Source organism: Neovison vison, chromosome 2, assembly GCF_020171115.1.
Source record: "Neovison vison isolate M4711 chromosome 2, ASM_NN_V1, whole genome shotgun sequence".
NCBI classification, from domain to species: Eukaryota; Metazoa; Chordata; class Mammalia; order Carnivora; family Mustelidae; genus Neogale; species Neogale vison.
The window spans coordinates 187,083,887-187,097,742 of NC_058092.1; the positions used below are offsets into that span (position 1 = coordinate 187,083,887).

Sequence of the window (13,856 nt, forward strand, 5' to 3'; positions counted from 1 at the left end):
TATGGTAGGAGATTAACAATAACTAATAGTAAAGTGGAACAATTATAATAGTATACTGGAATAAAATCTATGTGAATGTCTCTCTCATATCTCACTGTATTACACTCACCCTTCTTGTGATGACATTCTGATGACAGAATGTCTACGTGATGAGATGAGGTGAGGTTAACAATGGAGGCACTGTGAGGCAGCATTAGGCTACCGTGACCTTCTGACAATACATCAGAATGAGGATCATGTACTTCTGGACCCCAGTGACCATGGGTAACTGAAATCATGGAAAACAAAATAATGGATGAGGAAGGACTACTGTTATTAGTGAAAAGGACAACCAAAAGACCCAGAACTGTGAATTCCACCAGATGTGAAATTACAAATCCATAATAGGTTAACACCAAAATAGTATAACACCAGCTCTCTGTGAGACAAAGGGTCGACTTCTGCTGTGTGCCCAGGATAAAGTTTCAACCCAAATCAGAAAATATTATGAAAACCAACCCTTCAACTCTTGATTTTCTAAAATCCTTTCACTGAGATTGCTTTACTTAAAAATACAGGAAGCATTCTGTGCATGACATTAAACTCATCTCCCTCATTTATTTGATTCTAATCAGTTTGCTTATATTGTTATAACTTTATCCTTTATCTTGGTGTTCGCTGGTGGGATCTGCAGCCCAGTAGCCGCCGACTCGCTCTCTCCCTCACCAATGCCCCTGAGCCGAAACAATCTGCTGCCCCCTATTGGCACAGCTGACGTGGAACACTTGAGCACCGCGGGGCCACAAAGGCAAATGGTAGGTCTTTCTCCTGTTGCCTTTCCATGTGCTTATAAAACCTCATGGGCAGTAATTCTGCAGGACCCCTGTTCTGGAATTAACTTATACTGTATTTTGTCAAGAGTACAAACTGAATCCTAACTTTATGACACCGGAACTGGAGCTGCTTGGCCTACAGTTACCATGCCTACTTGGGTTGATGAACTACAAACGGACTTAACAGTTCCTGTAAATCTTGCCTTCCCTGCAGAAAACCCACGGCGACTCCAGTCGAGCTCGAAGTGCGGTGGTGGATGAGCCTAACCATCAGCAGCCCCAGGAGAGACTCCTTCTACCGGACTTCTTCTCCAGGCCCAACACAACTCAATCATTTTTGGTAGTGACCTACTTCCTCTTGGTCTTGACAGTTGGGGAAAGAAAAAAACTAGTTTGGCAGACTTAAAATTTCACATAGTCCCTTAATCAACTCCAAGAATAAAAGCGGAGGCTCTTGACCATAAACACAAGTGTTGTAAGTACATTTTATTGAAATTCTAACTGGCCTCTGACACTCAAAAAGAATTTAAAAAGGTAATACGGTACAATGCTTTATACGTAAGTCACAAATTTTAAACAATTTAAACATTAAATATTAAGTTATTAGATATTTGAGAATAAGCAAAAAAATGTTAAACTCCAATACATCAAATCAGCAGAACTCCTCTCACACTGTTCTGAGGGAGTTACACCAAAAAGTGCTATCAGATTATGATGCGGACTGATGGATGGAAGTCATGACTTTTTTTTTAAATTGGTGTTGAGATGCTCACATCACCTTACCATTTAATGTGCATTTACTGGCCCTTTTACTCTTAAGCAAGTACTAGAAAAAGCTTAGTTGGGAGGTTGGAGGTCCTGCACTGACCTTACCTAGTTGTAGGCCAGCCACTCAGCCCCACCGCATCTGCTTTGTGGCAAGAGCGTTTGAAGAGCCTGGGGAACAGGAGCCACATGCAGTGTCCAGGAGCCAGGGGCCTCAAATCCTATGCCACTTTTCAGGATGGTGATATCTGAAGCCCACTTGTAAGCCTTATATCAGATACAAGACTTAGAAGCCTTGTACCAGCCTCAAGCACTATACAATTCTCCACTAAAAGAGCGGTGAGAACAAATTAATGAGACGGTCTATTAGTCTCCTAGGGCTACCATAACAAATCACCACAGACTGGGTGGCTTAAAACAACAGAAATTTATTCTATCAGTTCTAGAGCTTAGAAGTCCAGTCAAGAAGTCAGCAGAACCATGTTCCCTCTCCAGGCTGTAGGGAAGGATTTTTTTTTATCTCTTCTTGACTGGTGGTTGCCAGCAATTCTTGGTACTCCTTGGTTTGCAGCCACATCAATCCCAATTTCCGCCTCTGCCTTCAACAGCCTTCTTCCCTGCGTGTCTCTGTGTCCAAATTCCCCTCTTATAAAGATAAGTATCACTGAATTTATGACTGACCCTAACATAATATGACCTCATCTTGACTACATCTGCAAAGATCCTATTTCCAAATAAAGTCATATTCACGGGTTCCAGGCAGACAAATTTTGGCGGGGGTAGGGGACGGGGGACACTATTCAACTCAACAAACCTCAAGATGCTTTACTTAGGGAGAGATTCACTGAAACAGGAGCTTAAGGGAAACGTGAGCATTGCTGATTCGTACTCCATGTGAATCCTAGAAAGTCTGAAAACCTCTTTTAATCATCTCATAATTTGATTCAGAGCATTTGCTATGCAGTGCTTGATGATTATATTCTACAGCTAGAGTCCCTATAAAACATTTAATTTTTGGTTGCCTTAGCAATTAAACTAAACAGATGAAGTTTCTTTTTTTTCCTGATGTTTATAACAATAAAGTAAGAGTTTCGTACTTTAGCTAGTTCTCTCCCAATGTGCTGTCACGCAAAGGGAGATGAGCTGGTAGCTCAGTGTAACTCAGCACACCAGATCTGGGTCCCTGGCTTGGCACTTTCAGATTAGCACTCTGCTCTTTGGTGTTCTCATCTCGAAGAGGAGTCAGCAAGCAACTGTTATGGGCCATTTGGCTTCCCACAAAAATGGCCTGTTGCTGTACATCAGGTTTTATTAGAGTAGAGCTACCATACTTATTATGTACTGTCTAGGATTGCTTTCCCACAACAGCAGAGTGGAACAGCCGCAACAATATGTGCCACAAAGCCTAAAATATTTCCTGTCTGGTCCCCTAAAGAAGTTTGGTGACCCCAATTAAAAAAATATATATATGGGGCTTCACCAGAAAAAAATTCCTGAGATCTCTTGACTGAAGTGCTCTGACAGGGAATGGAAAGGGATGTTCTTTATTCCAGAAGCACCAGCAGAATGGCACTGACAGCTTTTTTTGGTTCAGTATTTTAGCCACATCTAAAAATCTTTAAATTCCTTGAGGTAATTTTGAAATGTTTCATGTTGAGAGTCACATCTCAAGTACGGAGGTAAAGTCATGGGTGTTTCAAGGTTATTGAAAAGGCTCCATTCTGTTGTTTTAAACAATCAGCAGACAGTCTAAATTAGATAAAATTCCCTCGGCAGCCAATTATAAATACTTAAAAATATTAAACCATATGGATTATTTATAATCACTAAGATTTTCTTAAAGGCATATTAACTAAGTTTAGAACTTAAAATTAAAAAAAGAACTTAAAAATGTTTTACACTTTAACAAATGGCTTTGTGGGCCTCTGACTTGGAATTTTTTACTTGAAAAAAAGAACACATTAGGCCAACTTGTCCCTCAGACTGTCAGACAATGCCATTTATATGGTTGTCTGATTTTAAGATTTTCCCTGTAAACCTACTAACACATTATTCTTTGGGAGAAGTCACATCATAAAAAGTGTGTCATCTTTTCTCTTTTGCAGCCAGATACACAGTATCATCATTCGTGTGCTGTTGAGTATCCTCATCAGGCCCGACCTGGTAGAGGATCTGCAGTGACAGGTGGGACCATGGCTCTTATTTTACTATGACGTGGCTATGTTAAGACACTGCCTTTGTTTTCTATGTTTATTTTCCCTTCTTCTAGATTTTATCGTATTTTGTGTTTTCTATGTTTATTTTCCCTTCTTCTAGATTTTATCGTATTTTGTTTCCGTACATCTTGGTAAATCACCTCAAATTCCTTTTGGAAATAGGATAATAAGAAAAACAGAGACGACCTCTATTGCTCAGAACCAAGTTCCAGATATATACATTAACTTCTCACCACTCTGGCAAAATAAACTACTTTTTTTTTTCCAATCTAAAAAGTTTATGCTAAATAAGTCATGTTTATAACATTCAAACACTGCATGGGTTTTATTACGTAGGCAAAATCCATAGCGCCTTAGCTTCGGTCAGTTAACCTGCTAGGCCAAGGTAAAAAAAAAAGAAATTCAAAAATATCAAGACATGTGGAGTCTGTCTATCCCATTATGTTTTGATTTCTAAGTCATATTCTATAGAGTGCATTTTCATAGAAGGGGAGAAAACTTAAGGATATCTTAATTCTTCCTATAAATATATTCACAACCATCAGGGTCATTTTTATGTTGTAGGTGAAAGCAAAAGTATTAGGCAGTTGAAATGCTTTCTGGTTAGGAAGAGTAATCAAAAGTAAACCATCTCTGTCATCCAAGTGAATTCTCTTGTTCATTTCCTATTAGCATTGTTTGGTAGTCTCTGAATGCTTTCCATGGATTCTTTCTTAGATTAGTCCTCATACAGAAGCAATGCTGCCTCTGAGTGGAGTTACTACATTCAACCTTGTTGACAGTCGTAACATTTCAGACAGACATGTTAGTCCTTTCTAATTAGTAGCCTCTTCTCTAATGGTTTTTTCTTTTTCTAAAGATTTTATTTATCTGAGAGAGCGAGCGAGCGTGCGTGCATACAAGCAAGGAGGAAGGGCAGAGAGAAGCGACTCCCCACTGAGCAGAGCCCAATTTAGGGCTCAATCCCAGGACTCTGGGACCATGACCTGGGCCGAAGGCAGACGCTTAACTAAGCCACCCAGGAACCCAGTGGCCTCTTCTCTAAAACTAGATTTCGTATCTTAATAGTTTTTCTGGTTTTACATGATAAAATAATGCAAATGTGGTTTTTATTGCCTTGATGAATATATACTTTATCACTTAGTCCCAGTTTCCAAACTTAAGTCCAACTGATAATTGAAGCCAAAAAGCCCTTAAATATGAACTTGAGATTACCAAATCTAGAATGTCTACTAATGTTATTCTATGATGTCACCTTCGTCTGACAGGTCCTCAGTTACATGGGTCTACAAAATCTCAGAACAGAGGTGGACCAGTCTCTAGAAGCAGGCAGGGGCCATAGGGGAAATGAGAAGAAACTGCTTCAGGCTGCAGGAACAACGTGAGAAAAATTCATGAATCAGTGTTTAGTCATCTTGTGACACAAAGCTTGTATACAAGAGACCACTTAAAACCCGTCTTCATGAAGTGTTAATCTGGTATAACTGACTGAGAAAAAAAGAGGATCCGCCAAAAATTATATGGGTACTGCTTCTCCAGTTCCTGTCTTCTTTCAGCCTAAGTTAACCTATTCCACTGGACTTAAAATTTGTACCCAAAGAAGTAACAAATGAATTATTATCCCCAAATCTCATGTTGTCTGTTAACAATGATCAGCTCAATTATTATAGGATTCTATGAGTCTATATATACACAAAAAGCAAATAACTGTTTGATAACATTATCACCGGCCTCACAATACTTCTGCTTGTATGAAATTTCTGGAGGTCCACTCATTTTTAAGGCAGTTTTAGGAGACAGAGCTGTCAAAAATCCGAGTTACTCATCAAACAGATGTCATTCCTAAAGCTTTCTCTTTAGATGTCCAATTTTATAGGCAAAGAGATATGGAAAGGCTAAATAAAGATATAAATGTGGAGCATCGGTATAAACTAACTTATATAAGTCATAATGTATATATATTTTCAGATAGGACAGCTCAACCTCACAAGGCCTGCTTCCTACTAGATTATGCTTCTTTTCTTCTTAAAGGACCTCAGTGGTCATATATATATTTTTTTAACTATTATACTCAACTTACCAGATTTTCTACTTAAACTCTAAGCAGACTTCAAAAATTTGTAGAACCTATTAGTGAGCCAGCATTACCTCAACATTTCAGAAACTCTGGTAATTAGTTTAGCATAAACATATCCTAAGAGCAGAAGTACAGAACTTCAGCATTCTTCTGACTTCACCATGGACCTTTTTGGGAGGACACTCATAAATGCAGCAGTGGTTTTAACTATGGCTTAAATTAATTTTATTTAAATGTCACTGAACTTTAGTTTTGATGATACCAGTTTTAGATCTTATTGTAAATCTTCAGAGGGGATAAATTCGAAAGATCATAAATAGGGGTAATATTTATTTTATCAAAGTGTAGTAATGCTATCATATGAAGACAGATGCTTCAAACAACCTGCATTAAATTATATTTTAATATAATTAAAGAGTATTTTTTAACTTATTTGTAATCATAAACTAAAAATGTGTCATGTGCTTACCTCAGATTAATCATACATAAAACTGAGTAACAGAAGGGTTGTTATATATTCAATACCATATGCATAAAAGTCTGTAACTCAAAGACTTTAAGTTATCAGTTGCCAACAAATGTCCATATATTCCGAAGAGTACATACCAATTTGACTAAATATATGTAAACATCTCTATACTCTTCTCACAAATCAATACATGAGTGCATAACAAATCACTGGATCAAGATGGCCTGCCTTTCAAAGTTAAGAGAATCCGAAGGAACCCCTAGGAAGTCATTTAGCCCAACTCCTTCACACTTTACAGATGAGGAAACAAGTTCAAACAAGATCTGTTGACCCAAGAACGGACATTGAACAGTTACAGGCAGGACAACTTCTTTATACTACTTAAATCTGGCTACCTACTATAAAGCTAATTTGGTTACTTTTCTTCTCTCTTCTCTCAACACTAGTTTTTCTAGATCATAGTTTAAATGATCACTGAGATCATTTAAAAGGCCCCAGAACTTAACAGTCATTTTTATCTTGTTTATTTCATCACATACAAGTCTTACAAAGATGCTTAAAGTAATCTCAACATCTGTTTCTCCTGTACTTCTAGCAAAGAGTACAAAACCTGGCTGTGTAAAACAAAAAGGAGAGAGGATCTATTCAAGAACATTAAGCCTGAAAGCAAACTGGCAAATATTTGAAAGAAAGATGTCCACCAAGTGTTCTGAAAGCATTCTAGCTAGGCAGAGCTAGAACAGAATTATTGTTCTAATATCACACACATCACTCCGAATACTCTGTGGCTGTGTGCACACTCATGCGGCAAAACAACTGCTAAAGGCAATATGGGACAGACCCACATTCTAGATACGAGTTCCTTGTACAGAAGATCACAGATGCAAGCACTGCCAGGAAGTACATCACTCTCCCCCATTCCCACAAAAATCTCCAAATTCCTTCATTCAGGACCTCTAAGAATGTCAGGGGATTTCTAGGATTACTAAAATCAGGCTGAGAGATTCTGCTTGGTTTACAGAGTAGAGCTGAATTTAGGCTGGAAGGACAGCTTTTCTCAAGAGCAGGGTTAACTTCTTTCTTCAAATCTTGACTGTATCTTGCCTACAACGGCGCCAATTAACACCTAAGGACTTTTGAAGAGAAAATTCCATTATTTCTTTTCTTTCTTGAGAGGCGTTTTTTTCCCTCCTCTTTTGGAAGGTTTGCAGTACTTTGCTTCCATTTGAGCCAGAAAATTGTCCATTTCTTTTTGCCGATCCTTTTGTCTGCTCTGTTTAAGAAGTTAAAACACAAGCTTTCAAAACACAAGGCTATCTAGAGACAAAGATACATAGTGGTTGCCAGAGGCTGGTGGAAGGGAGAATAGGGAATGACAGCTAATGAGAAACGAGTTTCTTTTTAGGGTGACAAAAATGTTCTGTTATTAGTGCTGTTCTATAACTTGATGAATATGCTTAACAGCCACTAAATTATGCACTTTAAAAGGATGAAAATATAGTATATGACTTATGTTTTTAAAGAAGAAAACAAAATACAACACTATACACTACGAAAAAAGTATTAGCAGTAGGGATCAGAACTTGAAAAAAGTAGCAACAACCTTCAGAAACACCTGCCAGGCTTACCTGAATAATTGATTTCAAGTTATCTACTCCTTCGTCAAGACCCAGCTCCTTCCTGCTTATTTCTGCTTCTTTAGCCTCTTCCTGAGCCTAAATCAGAAACTCGTATTAGACTCCATGGCAACCTAGCATATACTAAAAATAAACCCTCTTTCCCAAAAGAAAATCTATGGTAAGAACCTTTCAATTTGAGGGATATATAGATTAAAACAAGACAATTACATAAATATGTCATTCATTAAAAGAAGACACTGCTGACAGCATGCAGTAGATCTCTGATTCTAATAAGCATTTCTAAGTTTTCCCCATTTTTACCTGCTAGGGGTAGAAGTAGTTTAGTATTCTTAAACCATGCGGTAAGAATAAAAACAAAATGCTAGGAGAGCAAGGATTTCTTCAAAAATGTTGCCAGGATTACAGGCATCTCAAATTCCTCTCCTCTGGAAATCTACTTTTTTTTTTTTTTAAAAGATTTTATTTATTTATTTGACAGAGAGAGATCACAAGTAGGCAGAGAGGCAGGCAGAGAGAGAGGAGGAAGCAGGCTGCCTGCTGAGCAGAGAGCCCGATGCGGGACTCGATCCCAGGACCCTGAGATCATGACCCGAGCCGAAGGCAGCGGCTCAACCCACTGAGCCACCCAGGCGCCCTGGAAACCTACTTTTTAACTACATGTGACTTGGTGGCAGCTTTGAGTAACTGGTTTAAAACTCCCAAGTACTCAGAATAAACACTAACAAATTCAGTTTTAACCTTTCTTTATCTAATTTCAAAGCCACCTTCTGCCAAATTTTCCTATGGCACTGATTCCAAAATATCATAAGAATACCTTGGGGGAGGGGGGGAAAAAAAAGAATACCTTGGGAAAGGTTAATGACTTTGTTCCTTTAGGGCAACAACACTGTAATAGGTTCCAAACCCCAGTCAATTTTCTAAGTAGCAATGAACACTCTATAAATACTGGGATGCTGATACATTAGGGTTTTGTTATTCCAATAAAAAGTGTTTCCACTGTCTACTTTTAGTCCTTGCATTAAATTCTTTTAAAACTATATACCATTCCCTAGGTTTGCCAGAGTCTCTCTAAAGAACTATGCCATCCACCTGCCCCCAACTCTAAGAAAGTTTCTCAAGCTAATATCCTATTATTGGATACAGCTGTGCTCAGCTACACTGGAGAAAACGACTACCAGCTAAAACTGTCAGAGCGGGCCTAAACAGATGCAGCCTATAAGCCAAAATGACGACTTTTCTAAAGTAGGCTCCATGCCCAATGTTAGGGTTGAACTCATAACCCTGAGATTAAGAGTCAGATGCTCTACTGCCTGAGTCAGCAATGCACCCCCAAAATGATAATCTTGATATACATTCCATGCGCGCACCCCCACCCCCAAGCTTTCCCCTGTATGTATCTTGTATCAAAATTGCAGACCTACCTCCACCTCCAATTCAGCTACCGAAAATAAGGCACTCACCAGAGACCTAAAATATGACACTATTCTCCACTGAGCTCCCACCAGGAAAGCCAGGTTGAGGCAATGGTTACTTCAGTACCAGTCTGGTCCTCCCCATAAGACCAGTGACACAGAGGCTTGTGTCCCAGAACTTTAGCTGTCTTTAAGCTCCTTTTCCCTGCCATCATCCCTATCCTAACCAACTCCACAGAAGCTACAAGTTTTCCTCTTCAAGTGTGTTTGGGAAGACACTTTCATCAAAATAAACTAAATCATTTTTTTAGAAATGTATATTCTGGGTCCAATTCAAGAGTCAATCTGGGCAAGAACAAAAGAAAATCTGTATTAACAAGACACAATTCAAAAAAAGTTTCAGGGGGCACCTGTGTGGCTCAGTAAGTTAAAGCCTCTGCCTTCAGCTCAGGTCATGATCCCAGAGTCCTGGGATCGAGTCCCGCATCAGGCTCTCTGCTCAGGGGGGAGCCTGTCACCTCCTCCTCTCTCTCTCTGCCTGCCTCTCTGCCTACTTGTCTGTCAAATAAATAAATATCTTAAAAAAAAAAAAAGGAAAGTTTTAGTCACCCTCTCCCCATCTTTTAATCAAGTGAGAACCATTGTCCACCTTATGTATCTGAACTCCATTACTTTCTCTCTTGAGGAAAGCTGTGACAAAGCTACAAGAAGACAAAGCCACATAAAGAATGTTTCAGTGTTATTTTAAGATGAAATTAAACAATCCACCTAGCAAAATCCTCTTGAGCATAACATACTAGGGAAAAAAAGTTTCTCTTAATGAGCTCATAGGCTCATTTTATTAGAAAAGAAATGAGTTAACCCTTACTCTCATCTCAGTAACCTTATATATTTCTATTATTGTAAATACCCTCACATTCTTTTTGGAATCAACTGACATATAAAAAAACAGCATTCAAAATCTTACCCTCCTTTTCCTTGCATTCATCTTTTGCTTTGATTCTTTGACAAAGGCATTATAGGACGGGATCTCTCCAGCATCAATGGCTTGCTGAATAATGTTCCTTATCCTGGGTTCTTCTGTGTACTGCACACACAGCACAGACTCCATGATCTGATCCATGTCACCCTTGAAATCCAAATAGGCCTGTTTAATATCTGCCAGCTCTTCTTCAGAACCTTTGTATGTCTTTTCAAAAGCTTGAATGTCTTCTAGAGATATCTGAACAAATGAGAGACATATGCTTTAACTGAGAATTTTAAATAAAAAGTATACTAGTAAAACTAGAGTGAGGTGTTGAAAGTCCCAAGTACAATAGGTGCTTCAGTCGAAACTGTTGCAAGGAACCACACTTTCTATGCCAAAGCTTTTCCAGAGTTTTCCCTATTCCAACCTTCACAACTAACTGAACTACAGACCAGGAAAATTTAAGGGAAGTTTCCCAGAACTCAAGACTTACATGTCGATATGTAAAATAAAGCATTACCTTATAAAATATTAAACCTTTTCCCCTGCAACTGCTCTACATCAACAGGAAATTAAAGACCCATTTCAGTAAAAGTACCTATGTTAGACGGTTAAACAGACTTATTCTTCAAAGATATGTTATCTCCCGAAGAATACTTGCACATATGCGTATTTTAAGGTGAAACAGAAATTCCTCTTTCCTACGCCAACACAAAATGCAGTACCTTAAAACCATTCAATAAACGTTTGTTGAATGAATGAAGAGAACCACCACAAAGAAATTTCCAGAGTCCTCTACCTTTTTAAAAAGTAACCTCCAATACGTCTCCCAGTCCCGATCTTGGCTGAGCACATCAGAATCTTCATCTACGGTTCCCTGCTCATCGTACAATGCTCTCTGCTCTTTGTCGCTCAAAACAGAATAGACTTTCCCGAGGATCTGCGGATTAAGAGCAACAAAAAGTCACCCTCGCATCATTCGAGAAATAAAAATTAGAAAAACACCAGGCCATGTTGGGCGCACTCCGCCTGGGAAGCTCCGGGCGGCCAGAACACCGAGAAAAATGCAGGCGACCAGTGGAGCCGGGACTTGCGCACCTGGAAGCGGCGGGTGGCGTCCTCTTTGTCGTCCTCGCCAACCCGGTCCGGATGCACCCGCAGGGATACCTTGTGGTAGCCGCGTCGGACCTCGTCGTCCGAGGCCTCGCGCCGTACGCCCAACACTCGGTAAAGGTCATTGGTACCAAACACTTCCTCACACAGCTCCAGTAACCCCATAACCGGCAGGGACAGAGGGCGAGCGTCAACTCCACAGAAACTGCCGGTCCAAGCAACACAGCCTAGAGATCCAGACTGCCCCCCTTTTCCCGCGCAAAAAAAAACCCCGCGGCCTACTGCGTCATAAAAAGCGCCCAATAGGCGTGGCACGACGTCGCACTCTACGGCAGCTGCAAAACGGGGGCGTGACCAAGACTTAAAAGGAGATCGGAGCGGCGGCAGGAGCTTCCTGTCTTGTGGTTACCCGAGGCTCTCGTGCCAGACGCCCTTCACCCCTTACTCGAGAAACCTGGCGCTTATCTTCTCACCAGAGTCGCAGTGCAGTTCGTTTAATATATGGCACGTCATACCACATCGAAACTACATACTGCTGTTTTGTTTGCCTTTTTAAAGTAAAAAAACTGCATAATATCAGCTTTTGGCGATTTGACATGGTTCAACATTGTTAGATAGGTTTGTTCTTTTTCAGTGATCCTGACAAGTGTACGCAAAACTCTTAAGAACCGGTAATTTTGTAACCTACTGGCTGGGACTTCTAGGGAAGCACTTTACCTAATTCCCGCAAGAAAAAAGCGTAAACCAAAAGCACAAAATACTGGCCTTTTAAAAACTAACATTTATTACAGAATCATACCCACTCACCTTCCAGTTCCTAATCACCTTCTACTTTGGTTAAGGTAACATGACCCAAACCCTCATCTGAGTAAAAATAGGGCTGCTGGAGCAAAGGCTTTTCTTCTTTCTTTCTTTCTTTTTTAATGCAGAGCTGGGTTTGCACATGTTGGATTTGAGGTGACAGCAACATAAACTGATGTAATCAACTAAGATGGTGTGAAACTGTGTCAGCAGATCCAAAGTAAGGCTAAAGCTACGGAAACCTGGAAATTAGGGACAGGATGTGCTCACACAGGAAGTATGTATACACAAATCACAGGAAGGATAGATCAGAGCATAAAGTGAATACTTGAGTTAGCAGAAACCCAATAGATCAAAATAATACCTTCACCCATTTCCCAGCAGTTCCCTTTACTAGTCAATACTTTTCATAATCATTCTTCTCTGTTCTACCAATTAAAGCTTATCCAAAAACCTTAAACTCTCCAGAGTGTATTATTTTAACTTCCAGAGTTCCCATGGTTTTCATAGCATTTTTCTTTCCCACATCCATGATCAAATCCAGTCAGTTCTTCTCAGCCTGCCCTGCCTTCAAAGTCCCCTCAAAGCAAGGGAGGCCCACCAGAGACAACCTTGGGAGAGTCTTGACCCCATAATGAAATGGCTGACAATTGTTCTCAATATATAAAACCCAGAAAACAAGTTAGTGTCTCCTCTGTCAGCTCTATATCCTAGTCTTGTGCCAGAATTTGAAATTATATCACCCAGAGTGTGCACTAAAATCCTCTGATCCACATTTGTGCTTGTCCTGCAGTTCTGGTGAAGCAGATGTGACATTTTGGGCTTGGGGCACAGCCAGTCATTTGTTAACCAAACTCATGACACCTAAACCTCATTCTATCACTGGCTTTTTAAGTGGACTTTTGAAAAACCCCTCATCTTTGCTCATCTCACACTCACCCTGCCATAGACAATATAATGTATTGGAAAGGGCTCTCCAGATATGCCTATTGGGGTATGAATCTTAGCTCTGCCCAAATGAAAAGAGATGGCGTTGGTCAAGTTTCCACATCTGAACCTCAATCTCTCTTCAATAAAATGGAGACAATCTTACCCCCTTTCATGATACCTAATAATCCTCATGAATAACCTCTATCTGTAAAGGGTTAAGAATGTATGTAGGTACTTTTCAATATTACGTTTCTTCCAGTTTCTCATTCTAAAAGTATGCTATTAAAGCCTAAAATCTCATTTAAAAAAAATCTCCCTTTGTAAATTTGAGATTATATGTCAAACAAGAGAAAGTAACTCTATAAATAAATAAATAAATAAGCAAAGTAACTGTGTTCTTGAGCTAGTGGGTTGACCATAAATAATTAAGGAACGAATTGCACAGACAGACCATGGACAGGCTTGCTGGGGGCTTTCAAACAGGGAAGTATTGCAAGGCTGCAGACTGTAAAGTTGTCTGATAGATCCAGGGCCCAACCCAAAAGTCCAACACACCCCAGAGCCACTGTCTTTTCTCAATGAAGGCTAAAAAAGCTCACTAGTATATGGACCCAGCTCTATGTCAGAAAGAACAAATTACTCTGAGTCCAGCTC

At 39.7% G+C, this 13,856-nt stretch overlaps 2 protein-coding genes across 4 annotated transcripts in view; one reads left to right on the forward strand and one right to left on the reverse strand.

Annotated features, from left to right (window-relative positions):
* FAM149B1 (family with sequence similarity 149 member B1) overlaps window positions 1–6,280 on the forward strand; it is a 79,738-nt gene extending 73,458 nt beyond the window's left edge. For both annotated transcript variants that reach the window (XM_044239768.1, XM_044239769.1), the window contains 4 exons: window positions 674–794; window positions 1,027–1,152; window positions 3,683–3,761; window positions 5,062–6,280. In XM_044239768.1, the coding sequence (XP_044095703.1) occupies window positions 674–794; window positions 1,027–1,152; window positions 3,683–3,761; window positions 5,062–5,135 (400 nt within the window). In that variant the 3' untranslated portion in view covers window positions 5,136–6,280. The remainder of the gene's footprint in view (window positions 1–673; window positions 795–1,026; window positions 1,153–3,682; window positions 3,762–5,061) is intronic.
* Window positions 6,281–6,847: 567 nt separating this feature from the next.
* DNAJC9 (DnaJ heat shock protein family (Hsp40) member C9) lies at window positions 6,848–13,792 on the reverse strand. 2 transcript variants are annotated; one of them, XM_044239771.1, is made up of 5 exons: window positions 11,526–13,792; window positions 11,158–11,298; window positions 10,359–10,613; window positions 7,968–8,054; window positions 6,848–7,612 (listed from the first exon to the last, which is right to left on the reverse strand). In XM_044239771.1, the coding sequence occupies exons 1-5, from the start codon at window positions 11,634–11,636 to the stop codon at window positions 7,493–7,495; spliced, it is 714 nt and encodes a 237-aa protein (XP_044095706.1). In that variant the 5' UTR covers window positions 11,637–13,792; the 3' UTR covers window positions 6,848–7,492. The 2 variants fall into 2 exon arrangements, with proteins under 2 accessions (XP_044095706.1, XP_044095705.1); XM_044239770.1 differs by having other exon boundaries at window positions 11,457–13,792.
* Window positions 13,793–13,856: the final 64 nt, after the last annotated feature.